We start from the raw sequence: 20,000 nt of genomic DNA, 5'->3' as shown, positions 1-20,000 counted from the left end.
TTTCTATCCCTTTGATCCTTGTATGCCCAGCTGGTCTAGGAGTGTTTCTCAGCTATCCCATACCCCCACGGCCTCCATCCGCTTCCTGCCCCACACAACAGACAATGCACTTTACCAGAACAGGAAACCCATATGTGTACCTTTCTCTTGTGTTACCAAATCATGTATATAATCTCTCCCACATAACCAATTTCTCCTACAATAGTTGTCTGTAGACCAGTCCTGGTACAGTATATGATCTGATAGTTGTCTGTAGACCAGTCCTGGTACAGTATATGAGTTGATAGTTGTCTGTAGACCAGTCCTGGTACAGTATATGAGTTGATAATTGCCTGTAGACCAGTCCTGGTACAGTATATGAGTTGATAATTGCCTGTAGACCAGTCCTGGTACAGTATATGAGTTGATAGTCATCTGTAGACCAGTCCTGGTACAGTATATGATCTGATAGTCGTCTGTAGACCAGTCCTGGTACAGTATATGATCTGATAGTTGTCTGTAGACCAGTCCTGGTACAGTATATGATCTGATAGTTGTCTGTAGACCAGTCCTGGTACAGTATATGATCTGATAGTTGTCTGTAGACCAGTCCTGGTATAGTATATGATCTGATAGTTGTCTGTAGACCAGTCCTGGTACAGTATATGATCTGATAGTTGTCTGTCGACCAGTCCTGGTACAGTATATGATCTGATAGGTGTCTGTACACCAGTCCTGGTATAGTATATGATCTGATAGTTGTCTGTAGACCAGTCCTGGTACAGTATATGATCTGATAGTTGTCTGTAGACCAGTCCTGGTACAGTATATGATCTGATAGTTGTCTGTAGACCAGTCCTGGTACAGTATATGAGTTGATAGTTGTCTGTAGACCAGTCCTGGTACATTATATGAGTTGATAGTCGTCTGTAGACCAGTCCTGGTACATTATATGAGTTGATAGTCGTCTGTAGACCAGTCCTGGGACAGTATATGAGTTGTCCTGGTATAGTGATGGACTAGTGATAGTTCTCGTACAGGAAGGAGTACAGCAGAGTTGTAGCTCCCTGTAACAGTACTGCTGTATTATTGGAGCTGATTAATGTTTCTCTGTCGATGGGAGATATGGTTACAATCAGACTCAATTGTCTGGACATTCTGTTCACACCAACACATTTCCTCTCTTATCTTAATGACTTTACAGATAGATAACCCACTGCTCACAGTGTGTGTTTGTATTGCACGCTCAAGCACAAACACACCCGAGCGTATCTCTGGGCAACATGAAAAGTAGTTTTGATTAATAGAATAGGGTGTGTTAAAATGAAGCCTGTCCCTGGCAGCTCTGAAATAATATGGCTTCAATTATTCAACAACCTGCAGTCTAGCGTGTGGCGTGTATGTGTGTGTGGTTGCTTGCTTTTATGTATTCTAGACGTAGCTCATTCTCATTCTACTACTGTACATTATATTTTAGCTACACTGTTTATACACACCGCATATTTATATACTGTGTGTGTGTAATGACTAGGGGGAAAGCTCCATTAAAACCAGTTAAGCGTAAACTCCCCGATTTTGGGGACTTTCGTTATTAGTTAATTGTTTTATCCAGGTAGTGTGCTAATAAATCAGCCTCTGTTATGCCAATTTGGGACAGTTTTGGCTGATAGCCATGTTTCCCAGCTTAAATTGAGTTTGCCTCACTAGATTCTGGGGTTTCGGATTAGACTCGGGGCTCACTACAGACCCTGGTTTGATCCCGGGCTGTATCACAACTGATCGGGAGTCCCATAGGGCGGTGCACAATTGTCCCAGCGTCATCCGGGTTAGGGGAGGGTTTGGCTGGGGTAGGCTGTCATTGTTAAGTAAGAGTTTGTTCTTAACTGACTTGCCTGGTTAAATGGGAAGTCCTGCTTACACTTTTATTCGTGGCTCGGACTGACAGTCAATTTCTGACGGAAGAACACGTCATATGCCGCATAGGAAAGCTAAGAACCTTAAGATGGCGCCGAAGAGGATGAGACATTGATGTTTTACATGCCTGTAACCAATTGTGCCATTCATTTTTTTGTGTTGTTTTTAACTTATTTTTTAAACTTATTTTGTACATAATGTTGCTGCTACCATCTCTAATGACCAAAAATAACTTATGGACATCAGAACTGGGATTACTCACCACGAACTGGAAGAAGCTTTTCCTTTAACGAGTCTTTTAACGAGTCCGACAAGAAAGAAATGCTGATTCTCCCGGGAACAGGCCCAGATCCCCATCATTTGCGTGAAGAAAAGACGGAGGAAAAGAGGATGCAGATCGGGCTGCATTTTGAGAACCTGTAGGCGAGCGAGTAAACTCCCACTGCCATCAATTCTACTTGCTAACTTGCAATCATTGGATAATAAATTGATGATCTACGATTGCGATTATTCTACCAAAGGCATATTAAAAACTGTAATATCTTATGTTTCCCCCGAGTCGTGGCTGAACGACGACACGGATAATATAGAGCTGGAGGAATGTTCAATGGACCGGCAGAACAGAGAAGCTAGGTCTGGTAAGATGAGGGGTGGGGTGTGTGTATTTTTGTCATTAACAGCTGGTGCGCAATGTCTAATATTAAAGAAGTGTTGAGGTATTGGTCACCTGAGGTAGAGTACCTAATGATAAGCTGTAGACCACCCTATCTACCAAGAGAGCTCTCATCTGTATTATTCATAGCCGTCTATAGCCGTCTACTTACCACCCCAGACCGATGCTGGCACTAAGACAGCACTCAACCAACTCTATAAGGCCATAAGCAAACAAGAAAATGCTCACCCAGAAGCGGCGCTCCTAGTGGCCGGGGACTTTAATGCAGACAAACTTAAATCAGTTTTACCAGCATGTCACATGTGCAACCAGAGGAAAAAAATCTCTAGACCACCTTTACTCCACACACAGAGAAGCATACAAAGATCTCCCCCGCCCTCCATTTGGCAAATCTGACCATAATTCTATCCCCCTGATTCCTTCTTACAATCAAAAACTAATACAGGAAGTACCAGTGACTCTCTCAACATGGAAGTGGTTAGATGACACGGACCCTACGCTACAGGACTGTTTTGCTAAGCACAGACTGGAGTATTTTCTGGGATTCCTCCAATGGCATTGAGGTGTATACCACCTCAGTCATTGGCTTCATCAATAAGTGCATTGACGACGTCGTCTCCACAGTGACCGTACGTACGTATCCCAACCAAAAGGAACACCTATTTGAGAATACTGTTCATTGACTACAGCTATTGCCCACGAAGCTCATCACTAACCTAAGGACCCTGGAACTAAACATCTCCCTCTGCAACTGGATCCTGGACTTCCTGACAGGCCTCCCCCAGGTGGCGAGGGTAGGCAACAACACGTCTGCCATGCTGATCCTCAACACTGGGGCCCCTCAGGGGTGTGTACTGAGTCTCCTCCTGTACTCCCTGTTCACACACGACTGCGTGGCCAAACACAACTCCAAGCTCGGCATCTGACCGTAAGGCGCTACAGAGGGTAGTGGGTACGGACCAGTACATCACTGGGGTCAAGCTTCCTGCAATCTAGAACCTATATAATAGGCGGTGTCAGAGAAAAGCCCATAAAATTGTCAGAGACAGTTTTCTCTGCTACCGCAAGGCAAGCAGTACCGGAGCGCCAAGTCTATGACCAAAAGCTCCTTAACTAACAGCTTCTACCCCAAGCCATAAGGCTGCTGTACAACTAATCAAATGGCCACTCGCTGTTTATTATCTATGCAATGTCACTTCACCCCCACCTAGATGTACAACTTACCTCTAACTTAACCCTGCACACTGACTCGGTACCGGTACCCCCTGTATATAGCCTCCACACTGACTCGGTACCGGTACCCCCTGTATATAGCCTCCACACTGACTCGGTACCGGTACCCCCTGTATATTGCCTCCACACTGACTCGGTACCGGTACCCCCTGTATATAGCCTCCACACTGACTCGGTACCGGTACCCCCTTTATATAGCCTCCACACTGACTCGGTACCGGTACCCCCTTTATATAGCCTCCACACTGACTCGGTACCGGTACCCCCTGTATATAGCCTCCACACTGACTCGGTACCGGTACCCCCTTTATATAGCCTCCACACTGACTCGGTACCGGTACCCCCTTTATATAGCCTCCACACTGACTCGGTACCGGTACCCCCTTTATATAGCCTCCACACTGACTCGGTACCGGTACCCCCTTTATATAGCCTCCACACTGACTCGGTACCGGTACCCCCTGTATATAGCCTCCACACTGACTCGGTACCGGTACCCCCTTTATATAGCCTCCACACTGACTCGGTACCGGTACCCCCCTTTATATAGCCTCCACACTGACTCGGTACCGGTACCCCCTTTATATAGCCTCCACACTGACTCGGTACCGGTACCCCCTTTATATAGCCTCCACACTGACTCGGTACCGGTACCCCCTGTATATAGCCTCCACACTGACTCGGTACCGGTACCCCCTGTATATAGCCTCCACACTGACTCGGGGTACCGGTACCCCCTGTATATAGCCTCCACACTGACTCGGGTACCGGTACCCCCTGTATATAGCCTCCACACTGACTCGGTACCGGTACCCCCTTATATAGCCTCCACACTGACTCGGGTACCGGTACCCCCTTTATATAGCCTCCACACTGACTCGGGTACCGGTACCCCCTTTATATAGCCTCCACACTGACTCGGTACCGGTACCCCCTTTATATAGCCTCCACACTGACTCGGTACCGGTACCCCCTGTATATAGCCTCCACACTGACTCGGTACCGGTACCCCCTTTATATAGCCTCCACACTGACTCGGTACCGGTACCCCTTTATATAGCCTCCACACTGACTCGGTACCGGTACCCCCTTTATATAGCCTCCACACGACTCGGTACCGTGTACCCCGTATATAGCCTCCACACTGACTCGGTACCGGGTACCCCCTGTATATAGCCTCCACACTGACTCGGTACCGGTACCCCCTGTATATAGCCTCCACACTGACTCGGTACCGGTACCCCCTGTATATAGCCTCCACACTGACTCGGGTACCGGTACCCCCTTTATATAGCCTCCACACTGACTCGGTACCGGTACCCCCTTTATATAGCCTCCACACTGACTCGGTACCGGTACCCCCTTTATATAGCCTCCACACTGACTCGGTACCGGTACCCCCTTTATATAGCCTCCACACTGACTCGGTACCGGTACCCCCTGTATATAGCCTCCACACTGACTCGGGTACCGGTACCCCCTTGATATAGCCTCCACACTGACTCGGTACCGGGTACCCCCTTTATATAGCCTCCACACTGACTCGGTACCGGTACCCCCTGTATAATAGCCTCCACACTGACTCGGTACCGGTACCCCCTTTATATAGCCTCCACACTGACTCGGGTACCGGTACCCCCTGTATATAGCCTCCACACTGGACTCGGTACCGGTACCCCCTTTATATAGCCTCCACACTGACTCGGTACCGGTACCCCCTGTATATAGCCTCCACACTGACTCGGTACCGGTACCCCCTTTATACAGCCTCCACACTGACTCGGTACCGGTACCCCCTTTATACAGCCTCCACACTGACTCGGGTACCGGTACCCCCCTGTATATAGCCTCCACACTGACTCGGTACCGGTACCCCCTTTATACAGCCTCCACACTGACTCGGTACCGGTACCCCCTTTATATAGCCTCCACACTGACTCGGTACCGGTACCCCCTGTATATAGCCTTCCACACTGACTCGGTACCGGTACCCCTTTATATAGCCTCCACACTGACTCGGTACCGGTACCCCCTTTATATAGCCTCCACACTGACTCTGGTACCGGTACCCCCCTTTATATAGCCTCCACACTGACTCGGGTACCGGTACCCCCTTTATATAGCCTCCACACTGACTCGGTACCGGTACCCCCTTTATATAGCCTCCACACTGACTCGGTACCGGTACCCCCTTTATACAGCCTCCACACTGACTCGGTACCGGTACCCCCTTTATATAGCCTCCACACTGACTCGGTACCGGTACCCCCTATATAGCTCACACCTGACTCGGTACCGGTACCCCCTATAGCCTCCACACTGACTCGGTACCGGTACCCCCTGTATATAGCCTCCACACTGACTCGGTACCTGGTACCCCCTTATATAGCCTCCACACTGACTCTGGTACCGGTACCCCCTGTATATAGCCTCCACACTGACTCGGTACCGGTACCCCCTTTATATAGCCTCCACACTGACTCGGTACCAGGTACCCCCTGTATATAGCCTCCACACTGACTCGGTACCGGTACCCCTTTATACAGCCTCCACACTGACTCGGTACCGGTAACCCCCTTTATACCGCCTCCACACTGACTCGGTACCGGTACCCCTGTATATAGCCTCCACACTGACTCGGTACCGGTACCCCTTTATACAGCCTCCACACTGACTCGGTACCGGTACCCCCTTTATATAGCCTCCACACTGACTCGGTACCGGTACCCCCTGTATTAGCCTCCCACACTGACTCGGTACCGGTACCCCCTTTATATAGCCTCCACACTGACTCTGGTACCGGTACCCCCTTTATATAGCCTCCACACTGACTCGGTACCGGTACCCCTTTATATAGCCTCCACACTGACTCGGTACCGGTACCCCCTTTATATAGCCTCCACACTGACTCGGTACCGGTACCCCCTTTATACAGCCTCCACACTGACTCGGTACCGGTACCCCCTTTATATAGCCTCCACACTGACTCGGTACCGGTACCCCCTTTATATAGCCTCCACACTGACTCGGTACCGGTACCCCCTTTATATAGCCTCCACACTGACTCCGGTACCGGTACCCCCTTTATATAGCCTCCACACTGACTCGGTACCTGTACCCCCTTTATACAGCCTCCACACTGACTCGGTACCGGTACCCCCTTTATATAGCCTCCACACTGACTCGGTACCGGTACCCCCTTTATATAGCCTCCACACTGACTCGGTACCGGTACCCCCTTTATATAGCCTCCACACTGACTCGGTACCGGTACCCCCTTTATATAGCCTCCACACTGACTCGGTACCGGTACCCCCTTTATATAGCCTCCACACTGACTCGGTACCGGTACCCCCTGTATATAGCCTCCACACTGACTCGGTACCGGTACCCCCTTTATACAGCCTCCACACTGACTCGGTACCGGTACCCCCTTTATATAGCCTCCACACTGACTCGGTACCGGTACCCCCTTTATATAGCCTCCACACTGACTCGGTACCGGTACCCCCTTTATATAGCCTCCACACTGACTCGGTACCGGTACCCCCTTTATTTAGCCTCCACACTGACTCGGTACCGGTACCCCCTTTATATAGCCTCCACACTGACTCGGTACCGGTACCCCCTTTATATAGCCTCCACACTGACTCGGTACCGGTACCCCCTTTATATAGCCTCCACACTGACTCGGTACCGGTACCCCCTTTATATAGCCTCCACACTGACTCGGTACCGGTACCCCCTTTATACAGCCTCCACACTGACTCGGTACCGGTACCCCCTTTATATAGCCTCCACACTGACTCGGTACCGGTACCCCCTTTATATAGCCTCCACACTGACTCGGTACCGGTACCCCCTTTATACAGCCTCCACACTGACTCGGTACCGGTACCCCTTTATATAGCCTCCACACTGACTCGGTACCGGTACCCCCTTTATATAGCCTCCACACTGACTCGGTACCGGTACCCCCTTTATATAGCCTCCACACTGACTCGGTACCGGTACCCCCTTTATACAGCCTCCACACTGACTCGGTACCGGTACCCCTTTATATAGCCTCCACACTGACTCGGTACCGGTACCCCCTTTATACAGCCTCCACACTGACTCGGTACCGGTACCCCCTTTATATAGCCTCCACACTGACTCGGTACCGGTACCCCCTTTATACAGCCTCCACACTGACTCGGTACCGGTACCCCCTTTATATAGCCTCCACACTGACTCGGTACCGGTACCCCCTTTATATAGCCTCCACACTGACTCGGTACCGGTACCCACTGTATATAGCCTCCACACTGACTCGGTACCGGTACCCCCCTTTATACAGCCTCCTTATTGTGTTCCTTTTCAAATGTTTTACTTTAGTTTATTTGGTGAATATTTTCTTAACTCTTCTTGAACTGCACTGTTGGTTAAGGACTTGTAAGTAAGCATTTCCCGGTAAGGTCTACACTTGTTGTATTCGGCACATGTGACAAATAAAGTTTGATTTGATTTGATTCTTCTGCCTCGATAGCAACTAGTTCATTCTACGACAAACAATAATGTTTTTATATTGAATTCAACTAAAAAACTTGAACATTATTTGTAAGATGTGAAATAAAAGCACTTTCTGTTTATCACAGACAGACATTTTGTGTAGGAGATGGAAGCTGAGATCTTAACGAGTTGGTAGAGTCGCTAGTCAACTCTGAGTTTCAGGAGGGGAGGGAGAGATGAAGGAAATTCAAACAATATTTTAGGCACTGTTCACACATATTTAAGTAATAGGAACATAATCATATTTGTATCATATTTTGTACCATGTATTTGAGCTTTCAGCATGAATTATTCTTTACCAGAAAGGTAACATTTAAAAAAATATTTCTTGCACTTTAATAGTTATTGTTATGGCCCCCTCATGAAAAAGAATTAAATCCGGGCATAGCCAGACATCCGAGAGACCAGCAATTGTCATTGAACCGGTCAATGGACATACAAAGTCAGGTCTATCTACAACACAAGAGCTTTAGAGCATGTTCATATGTATCATCAAAAGAACAGCAACTTTTCAAGGTGGGATTTTTCCTGACAATACTAATAAGATGAGGCAGTCACCTATCATGCTAATTACAGGATGTCATTGGGTAACAACACATCTACAGTAGATTCTCAGAAAGCACTCATTTTGGTTGAGTCCCTGACAGACTGGAAAAACCTATGGTATTCGTTGACATTAACTGAATATAGGGATGAAAGGATGTGTCAAACTCAACTACTTGATGGCTGCAGTGTGTGCTAGTTGACATTGCTCCCCTGGACAGTTGATCAATAAACGGACTTAACTTAAAGGAGAGAAGGAATGAAAGCTAACAAGAAATGCAGCCTTCCAATATTTGAATTTCAGTCCCCTGGTCTGGAGCTGACTGCTTAGCAAGGGGTCTTTGTGTGTCGTCCCTGTTGTAGTGTGCATGTGTGTGTGTGTGTGTGTGTGTGTGTGTGTGTGTGTGTGTGTGTGTGTGTGTGTGTGTGTGTTTGTGTGTGTGTGTGTGTTTGTGTGTGTGTGTTTGTGTGTGTGTGTTTGTGTGTGTGTGTTTGTGTGTGTGTGTGTGTGTGTGTGTGTGTGTGTTTGTGTGTGTGTGTGTGTGTTTGTGTGTGTGTGTGTGTGTTTGTTTGTGTATGTGTGTGTGTGTGTGTGTGTGCAGGGATGCAGTAGTCTGTCTTACTGTAGAGATATGAATAATGAAACAGAACTCTATGCAAAATGAATGTGTGTGGTCCTGAAAGTGCATGGGTGTTTGTGTACTATATACTGTTGTGTGAAGGGCATTGATGAAGGTTGTGTATTACCAATGCATCTCCCTGCTCATCTATATTCATAATGTCAAACAACACAGTGTTAAAGGTGGTAAAATAGCAGATATATTGTACATCCATCATAAAGCTGAGGGTTAACCTACCGCCCTCTGAGAATACCTGCCTTTAGCAGTACAGGCTTTCCTTGGTCTGTGGGACAAACCAACCAGAGGCCAACATGTATACTCAATGCTGTAATCCATTCATTTAAGTTCACATTTAAATGAACAGGTCTCTCTGGTAGAATAGATTTCAACTCAATGAGGATCACCTCATTGGGTCCCTTGTAGCTCAGTTGGTAGAGCATGGTGCTTGCCAGGGTTGTGGGTTCAACTCCCATGGTGGGCTAATATAAAAATGCATGCACTCACTACTGTAAGTCACTCTGGATAAGAGTGTCTGCCAAATGACTAATAAAAAACCTGTGTAAATAAAGGTTATATATGTGTGTTAAAGCTGAGGTCTGCCCTTACTGAGATCTTCCTTTCATCATACTGCCTTCTTTGGGATGGAGGATTAACCACCAGCAGAGGTCAACATGTATGGGTAGTGAATATAAACATGGTTTATTGTATACAGTGGGGCAAAAAAGTATTTAGTCAGCCACCAATTGTGCAAGTTCACTTAAAAAGATGAGAGAGGCCTGTAATTTTCATCATAGGTACATTTCAACTATGACAGACAAAATGAGAAAAAAAATCCTGAAAATCACATTGTAGGATTTTTAATGAATTTATTTGCAAATTATGGTGGAAAATAAGTATTTGGTCACCTACAAACAAGCAAGATTTCTGGCTCTCACAGACCTGTAACTTCTTCTTTAAGAGGCTCCTCTGTCCTCCACTCGTTACCTGTATTAATGGCACCTGTTTGAACTTGTTATCAGTATAAAATACACCTGTCCACAACCTCAAACAGTCACACTCCAAACTCCACTATGGCCAAGACCAAAGAGCTGTCAAAAGACACCAGAAACAAAATTGTAGACCTGCACCAGGCTGGGAAGACTGAATCTGCAATAGGTAAGCAGCTTGGTTTGAAGAAATCAACTGTGGGAGCAATTATTAGGAAATGGAAGACATACAAGACCACTGATAATCTCCCTCGATATGGGGCTCCATGCAAGATCTCACCCCGTGGGGTCAAAATGATCACAAGAACGGTGAGCAAAAATTCCAGAACCACACGGGGGGACCTAGTGAATGACCTGCAGAAAGCTGGGACCAAAGTATCAAAGCCTACCATCAGTAACACACTACGCCGCCAGGGACTCAAATCCTGCAGTGCCAGACGTGTCCCCCTGCTTAAGCCAGTACATGTCCAGGTCCATCTGAAATTTGCTAGAGAGCATTTGGATGATCCAGAAGAAGAATGGGAGAACGTCATATGGTCAGATGAAACCAAAATATAACTTTTTGGTAAAAACTCAACTCGTCGTGTTTGGAGGACAAAGAATGCTGAGTTGCATCCAAAGAACACCATACCTACTGTGAAGCATGGGGGTGGAAACACCATGCTTTGGGGCTGTTTTTCTGCAAAGGGACCAGGACGACTGATCCGTGTAAAGGAAAGAATGAATGGGGCCGTGTATCGTGAGATTTTGAGTGAAAACCTCCTTCCATCAAAAAGGGCATTGAAGATGAAACGTGGCTGGGTCTTTCAGCATGACAATGATCCCAAACACACCGCCCAGGCAACGAAGGAGTGGCTTCGTAAGGAGCATTTCAAGGTCCTGGAGTGGCCTAGCCAGTCTCCAGATCTCAACCCCATAGAAAATCTTTGGAGGGAGTTGAAAGTCCGTGTTGCCCAGCAACACCCCCAAAACATCACTGCTCTAGAGGAGATCTGCATGGAGGAATGGGCCAAAATACCAGCAACAGTGTGTGAAAACCTTGTGAAGACTTACAGAAAACATTTCACCTCTGTCATTGCCAACAAAGGGTATATAACAAAGTATTGAGATAAACTTTTGTTATTGACCAAATACTTATTTTCCACCATAATTTGCAAATAAATTCATAACAAATCCTTCAATGTGATTTTCTGGATTTTTTTTCTCATTTTGTCTGTCATAGTTGAAGTGTACCTATGATGAAAATTACAGGCCTCTCTCATCTTTTTAAGTGGGAGAACTTGCACAATTGGTGGCTGACTAAATACTTTTTCTCCACTGTATATCTATTTTATGATTATTGTGTCTAGCACCAGCAGTACATCCTAAGTGATATTGGCAAGAGCAGTGTGTGGGTCTTTCTTTTCTTCAAGGACTTCATTGAATTATTCCCAAGCACCTACAACAAGCCGACTCAAAGTGCTTTTCCTATTTTCAATCAGGAAGCATTGGGTTTCGTGACTGGCTCCGTAACCCCTCTCTTCAATGGAAAGATAGTGTAAAGATACTGAAAAGATACATACTGTCTTTCTTTGGGCTGTGGGACTAGCACAGACCAAAATGTATATTCCTAACAAGTGTTATTTAATATATCACTTAAATTTAAGCATATCTATTAAAGTGGACAGGGGTAAGGACCAGTACACCCTTGACAAAGCACTGAGTCTAAACAGTTTCTATTCGTGATACCTGGCTCTGTAAACTCAATCAATTTATTAACTATTTAGCTTGAAATCAATGTTTCTCTTCTCTGTGTGGTCTCTCTCCTTTGTGAAGGATTATGGGTCTACATACATTGTTGAGATTGAAGCCCCTCTCAAACATCTGATCCCTCTACTTTGACTAATTTGATATTTGGGGACATAGGGTAACTAAATCACCAGCACTATAGTAGCATGCTAATCATACACTCCATATTCACAAGAATCCCTTCCTCTAGGGCGAATCTCAAATCAAATCCTTCCCTCCCTGTAGTGCATAACTTTGACCAGAGCCGTATAGGGCTGCCTGCCACACTATGGTGCACTGCACAGGGCATATGAGCGTGTGATTTTGTTTCACCAGTGTGTAACCAACGGGAAATATCAGTACTGATTCCAGGAGAACTAGCAGTACTGTACCAACCATGATCAGTACTCCAAACTGGGATGACCGTTTTACCAGCAACAAACCAGTTCAAATGGCACCCCAGATATTCATATAGTGCAATACTAAAAGAGGTACTAGTACTAAACGTAGAGCACTATATAAGGAATAGGGTGCCATTTGGGACACACATTAACTCTCTCAGACGCTGTATCACTCATCTGGATGGCAATCACAGGCCAACAGTTTGTTTACACATCTGGACAAACAGACAGAGAATCAACACAGTAGGAAACAGTTCAAACACCTAAAGGAGACAATAACAGACATGGGGACTGACATCCCTTATATCCAATAAGCAAAAACAACCAATTTGTTGACTGGCTCACCGGAGAAAGATGGGATTATTTGTTTCAGTTTTGACCCTTTTTTTCGATCTTGTCTCATTGCTGCAACTCCCCAATGGACTCGGGAGAGGCGAAGGTCGAGTCATGCGTCCATCCAAAACATGTCCCGCCAATCCACGATAAGCTAAGTAAAGCACCCCCGGCCAAGCCTTCCCCTAACCCAGACTACACTTGTGCACCTCCCAGTCATGGCCTGGGATTGAACCCAGGTCTGTAGTGACACCTCAAGCACTGCAGTGCCTAAGACCGCTGCACCACTCAGGAGGCTGCACCACTCAGGAGGCCTGCTAAATGGGATTCTAACCAGGAACCCTCTGACTAGATCACTGATTATATTTAGTAGTAGCTACTATCTTGTCTCATCGCTACAACTCCCGTACCGGCTCGGGAGAGACGAAGGTTGAAAGATACACAACCCAACCAATCCGCACTGCTTCTTAAAACAGCACGCATCCAACCCTCAAGCACCAATGTGTCAGAGGAAACACCATGCACCTGGAAACCTTGGTTGCCCAGCCCGCCACAGGAGTCACTGGTGCGCGAAGAGACAAGGATATCCCTACCGACCAAGCCCTCCCTAACCCGGACGACGCTAGGCCAATTGTGCGTCATCCTACATACCAGGCCAGGCCAGCCTGGGCGCGAACCAAGGGGCTCTGGTGGCACAGCTGTACAGCGCCCTTAACCACTGCGCCACCCGGGAGGCCCCTAACACTGATTATATTTAAGTGAGAATTACCTGTATAAATTAAATTAAACTGGAGCCAAGAGGAATTTGAACCAGTAACCCCTTGATTTGGCCTTAGCGCATCCATCAGCTACACATGTGATAAGACTATCAGTGTGTGTGTGTGGTATGACTATACATGAGACTCATGGTGTGTTGTAACAGACAGGCAGACAGAGAAACACATGTGATAAGACTATCAGTGTGTGTGTGTAGTATGACTATACATGAGACTCATGGTGTGTTGTAACAGACAGGCAGACAGAGAAACACATGTGATAAGACTATCAGTGTGTGTGTGGTATGACTATACATGAGACTCATGGTGTGTTGTAACAGACACGCAGACAGAGAAACACATCCATGCTAATGTGGTGTCCTCACAGTGCTGAACATACACTTCAGTTCAACAGTTAATAAACCCTAATAATACACACTACACAGCCCGACCTGTACTGCTATCAATTGGCCATAATGTGTGTATATATATGTATGTATGTATGTGTGTGTGTGTGTGTGTATATATATGTATGTGTGTGAGGGAGTGAGTGTGTGTGAGTGTGTGTGAGAGAGAGAGAGAGAGAGATAGAGCAGAATAAATGGAGAAATGGATGCAGATCAATTTAGAGAGCTGGTGTGTGTGTGTGTGTGTGTGTGTGTGCTTGTGCATGCGTCCATGAGTGTGTGTGTGATTGATAGTCTGTGGGCCACATGGTGGACTAGGGCCATTCATATGTCTGACCTCTCCACCTATCAGCAGTGAAAGACACAGGAATATACATTTGCCTACAGTGTATCTACAGAGACATGCAGTACTGGGCATCTCACCTCCTTCCTCCACAGTGACTGAATTCCAATGGAGAGAATTTGGACCTAAAATACTCTCTCTTTCTTGACCTGCTCGGCTTCCTTCCTTCACTGCTCTCTTTTTAAATCCCTCCATCTCTGCCAGGCTTTACGGGAATGTTTAAGCTCTCCCTCCTTCCTCTCCCCGATCCCTCCACTCCATCCCTCCCTCCCATGCAGAGTGCTTTGTAGCGTTACATAATCCGCCTCTGGTTGGACGGTGGTATTTCCAGTGAGAGAACGAGGGCAGGCAAGACAACACAATGGACGTCTTTTATGGGAAATCTTCAAGTGTGTGTGTATGTATATGTGTGTGTGTGTGCATGTGTGTGTGTGTGTGTTGATAGAGTGTGGGTGTGCCTGTGTGTGTGTGTTGATGGAGTAGGTGTCTGGTCTGTGTGTGTGTGTGTGTGTGTGTGTGTGTGTGTGTTGATGGAGTAGGTGTCTGGTCTATAAGTGTGTGTGTGTGTTGATGGAGTAGGTGTCTGGTCTATAAGTGTGTGTGTGTGTGTTGATGGAGTAGGTGTCTGGTCTATAAGTGTGTGTTTGTGTGTTGATAGAGTGTGTGACTCGTTTGTGAGTGTGTTAGACTGAGTTGTAATTAGTGGCTGTATCTATCTCTCTGCTGGGTAATTGCTAAAAAACCCTCAGGCTGTTTCTACAAAGGAAGATTATTATTCAACTTCTACAGTTATAAACTCCTTGTTATAGACCAGCAGGACATTACCTCACTGTTGCAGAACTTGCCTTTTACAGAACAGATACATGACTGTTACAGACCTGAAGGACATTATCTCTCTGTTAGACAGAACACACTAACTCCTGTAGTGCACCTTAGGACTGACAGAGGGCCGATATATAAATTATATAAAATTAATATAGGGCTGAGTGTACAAAACATTAGGAATACCTGTTCCTTCGATGACATAGACTGACCAGGTGAATCCAGGTGAAAGCTATGATCCCTTATTGATGTCACCTGTTAAATCCACTCTGATCAGTGTAGATGAAGGGGAGGAGACAGGTTAAAGAATGATTTTTAAGCCTTTAGACAATTGAGACATGGATTGTGTCTGTGTGCCATTCAGAGGGTGAATGGGCAAGACAAAAGATTTAAATGCCTTTGAACCAGGCTGCATCACATCCGGGCGTGATTGTGTGTCCCATAGGGCAGCACACAATTGACCCAGCGTCATCCGGGTTTGGCCGGAGTAGGCCATCATTGTAAATAAAATAAATAAAAAATACATTGAATGGTAGTAGGTGCCAGGCACAGAGGTTTGTGTCAAGAACTGCAATGCTGCTGGGTTTTTCATGCTCAACAGTTTCCCGTGTGTATCAAGAATGGTCCACCACCCATCCAGCCGACTTGACACAACTGTGGGAAGCATTGGATTCAACATAGGCCAGCACCACTGTGGAACACTTTCGACACTTTGTAGAGTCCATGCCCCAACGAATTGAGGCTGTTCTGAGGGCAAAAGGGGGTGGTGCAACTCAATACTAAGAAGGTGTTCCTAATGCTTTGTACACTCAGCATATATAGGACTGATATATGATTTTACATAGTACTGATATATGATTTAACATAGGAGTGATATAGGATTTAATATAGGACTGATATAGCATTTAATATAGGGGTGATATAGGGTTTAATATAGGGGTGATATAGGAGTGATATAGGATTTAATATAGGATTGATAAAGAGTTTAATATAGGGGTGATATAGGGTTTAATATAGGAGTGATACAGGATTTAATATAAGACTGATACAGGATTTAATATAGGAGTGATAAAGAGTTTAATATAGGCGTGATGTAGGGTTTAATATAGGACTGATGTAGAGTTTAATATAGGGTGATATAGGGTTTAATATAGGGTGATATAGGGATTAATATAGGGTGATATAGTGTCTGTTTTACCTGGTCTAGTAGCTGGTTGTAGAGTTCATGACAGTTGTCAAAGATGTATTTGTATGTTGAGTCCAGACAGGCTCTGACACAGTCCTTCACCACCATACTGGCTCTGGGAGGACTCTGTAGCTCCTGTACCTGTAATACAGATAGGAACAAAGTCAAAACACACACACACACACACACACACACACACACACACACACACACACACACACACACACACACACACATATTTTAAAGTTGTACCTTTAGAATGGTAAATAATAAGTTATAAATCTTTAAAAAATTGAAATAGACCTCTCTATCTGTGATACTTTGAAACCTACTGTATACTGTCTGTGTTTTCAGGAGAACGTGTGTGTGTGTGTGTGTGTGTGTGTGTGTGTGTGTGTGTGAGCACTTGGCTGTTTTTAAACCTAGATAAATCAGTGTGCAGGTTGGGAACTGGGGGAGAGGATTACAGGGTGATGATTGCACTGGGAGAGAGGGTGGTTAAAACGCTTCACACACGCACACACACACACACACACACGCACACACACACACATGCATGCACACGTCACTTAGACAATCAACAGAGTGTGTAACATCGTTTCAGCTAGCCTTCCAAAAGTTTCCCACAATAAGTTGGGTGAATTTTGTCCCATTCCTCCTGACAGAGCTCGTGTAATTGAGTCCGGTTTGTAGGCCTCTTTGCTCGCACACGCTTTTTCAGGTCTGCCCACACATTTCCCATGGCATCGTGGAAGTATGCTTGGGGTCATTGTCCATTTGGAAGACCCATTTGCGACCAAGCTTTAACTTCCTGACTGATGTCTTGAGATGTTGCTTCAATATATCCACATAATTTTCCTCCCTCGTGATACCATCTATTTTGTGAAGTGCACCAGTCCCTCCTGCAGCAAAGCAACCCCACAACATGATGCTGCCATCCCCGTGCTTCACGGTTGGGATGGTGTTCTTCGGCTTGCAAGCATCCCCCTTTTTCCTCCAAACATAACGATGGTCATTATGGCCAAACGGTTCAAATTTTGTTTCATCAGACTAGAGGACATTTCTCCAAAAAGTACGATCTTTGTCCCCATGTGCAGTTGCAAACCGTAGTCTTGCTTTTTTATGGCGGTTTTTCGAACAGTGGCTTCTTCCTTGCTGAGCGGCCTTTCAGGTTATGTCGATATAGGACTCATTTTTACTGTGGATATAGATACTTTTGTACTTGTTTCCTCCAGCATCTTCACAAGGTCCTTTGTTGTTGTTCTGGGATTGATTTGCATATCTCGCACCAAAGTACGTTCATCTCTAAGAGACAGAATGTGTCTCCTTCCTGAGTGGTATGACGGCTGAGTGGTCCCATGGTGTTTATTCTTGCATACTATTGTTTGTACAGATGAACGTGGTACCTTCAGGCGTTTGGAAATTGCTTCCAAGGATGAACCAGACTTATTGAGGTATTTTCTGAGGTCTTGGCTGATTTATTTAGATTTTCCCATGATGTCAAGCAAAGAGGCACTGAGTTTGAAGGTAGTCCTTGAAATACATCCACAGGTACACCTCAAATTGACTCAAATGATGTAAATTAGCCTATCAGAAGCTTCTAAAGCCATGACTCCAAGCCATGACTCCAACCTAAGTATATGTAAACTTCTGACTTCAACTGTATGTATGTAGATATATATATATATATACTGTATATACATGTGCGTGTGTGTGTTGTGTGGGAGGCCTGTTTATAACCATAATCAGTATTGACTATCACCGTAAAGGCAAGCAGTAAATTTATCAATATGCTAATTAATTGATAGGTATGCTTCTACTACAATAAACTGGGAGTGTCTCTCTCTCTCTCACACACACACACACACACACACACACACACACACACACACACACACACACACACACACACACACACACACACACACACACACACACACACACACACACACACACACACACACACACACACACACACAGAGTGTATACATACCTTCATCCTGAAGAAGGTGATGCTGGTGAGAAGGTCCACAGTAGACTTCAGGTCCTGGAGACGCTCTGGGTTACCAGCTGGGAAATTATCCTGCAGGAAAAAATAATGAGGAGATTGGTTCTCTCTACTGCTCCCTTCTCATTCTCCATCTCTCTACAGTTAAGGCTCTATTCAATCTGTATCACTGGAGTTAAGTGTTACAGTAGGATTGAAATTGGAAGGCAATGCTCTCGCGTTAACAGAGACTGTATTAAACGCTGCATATGTCGGCTCAATGGGGAATTACCTTTACATTTCTATCACGCATCCTGGAACGCTTCGTCCATACAGACTGAATACAATCCCAAAGTGCTACAGTGTGTGTATTAGGATAATGAAACGAGGGTCATAGACAACAAGAAATACTACCCAACAGATTCACAAAGGGAAGCAGCAGCCAGTGGCAGTCTATTCCCCTCCTGGAAACATACAGCATTATAACTAGGTAGTGTACGGCCCTCAAGGTGGGATCAGGTGCTGAAGGCCACTCGTCTCACAACGCTGTATCCCACGCAGGCTCATAATTCATTCACACATTGATATTGATGATGGGACACATCTAGCCATCATCACTAAACGAGTTTGATGTCTGGTCTTTTAGTGTTAAAGCCCCATGGCCCTGTGTGATGGAAACTTCCCATTCATGCTCAGAGCAGCGTGACAGGAGAGCTTTCAACACACACGTGCACCCTGATAGGCTGAGAAAAGGTTCTTGGTGAACTATACATTACTGCCCCCCACTCTCCCTTCTCTTTACCACAGACTGGCGCGCACACACACACACGCACACACACACATACACCTCCCAAGTAACTTTGAGACCAAACCTAATGAACTCTAACCCTAACCATTAGACCAATAACTGAGATTGTTACTCAGTGTTTGACAGAGTCTAAAACGGGCCTGATAACTGTGTGCTCTGATCTGAGGAGGAACTGTTCTGATTTTTGTCTGCTCGGGGCTCAATAGGTTTTGCTGTACTGCCAGTGAGGGTTTAGAGTAGGCTGGTGAGGAAATGTCAGTGGATTCTTGACTGAGTCCGTTACATAAAGTCAACATTAACTCTAAATGAACAGAAGATCTGCATCCCAAAAAGCACCCTATATTCCCTATGTAGTGCACTACCTTTGACCAGGACCCATAAGGCTCTCATCAAAAGTAGTGCACTACATAGGGAATATGGTGCAATTTGGGATGCACTCAAACTCTCTGCCAATCACAAAAGTAACGCAGAATGATCATGGACTCAAAGTCCGTGTATGAAAGCATCAATTCCGCTCAGTCGAGAATCACCGACAAAACTCATTCACTAAACCATCATTCAACTGTGTATTGTGTTTGCAGCTTTATTGTCCTTACTAAGAACAACATCTTACATATCCACCCTAAAATAATATAGAATATCCATGCTCTAAAAAGACATCCCATATACAGTACCTCAACGTCTACCCTAAA

At 45.6% G+C, this 20,000-nt stretch overlaps 1 protein-coding gene across 1 annotated transcript in view; it reads right to left on the bottom strand.

The window, feature by feature from the left end:
• Positions 1-20,000, bottom strand: part of LOC109882273 (protein unc-13 homolog C) — a gene marked incomplete at its 5' end in the record, with an annotated part of 212,971 nt that overhangs the window by 178,485 nt on the left and 14,486 nt on the right. Inside the window, 2 exon segments of the mRNA XM_031815140.1 lie at positions 16,526-16,654; positions 18,507-18,596. Coding sequence (XP_031671000.1) covers positions 16,526-16,654; positions 18,507-18,596 — 219 coding nt within the window.

This window comes from Oncorhynchus kisutch, linkage group LG3, assembly GCF_002021735.2.
Source record: "Oncorhynchus kisutch isolate 150728-3 linkage group LG3, Okis_V2, whole genome shotgun sequence".
In the NCBI taxonomy this organism is placed as follows: Eukaryota; Metazoa; Chordata; class Actinopteri; order Salmoniformes; family Salmonidae; genus Oncorhynchus; species Oncorhynchus kisutch.
This window is presented reverse-complemented; position numbering and strand designations above follow the sequence as displayed.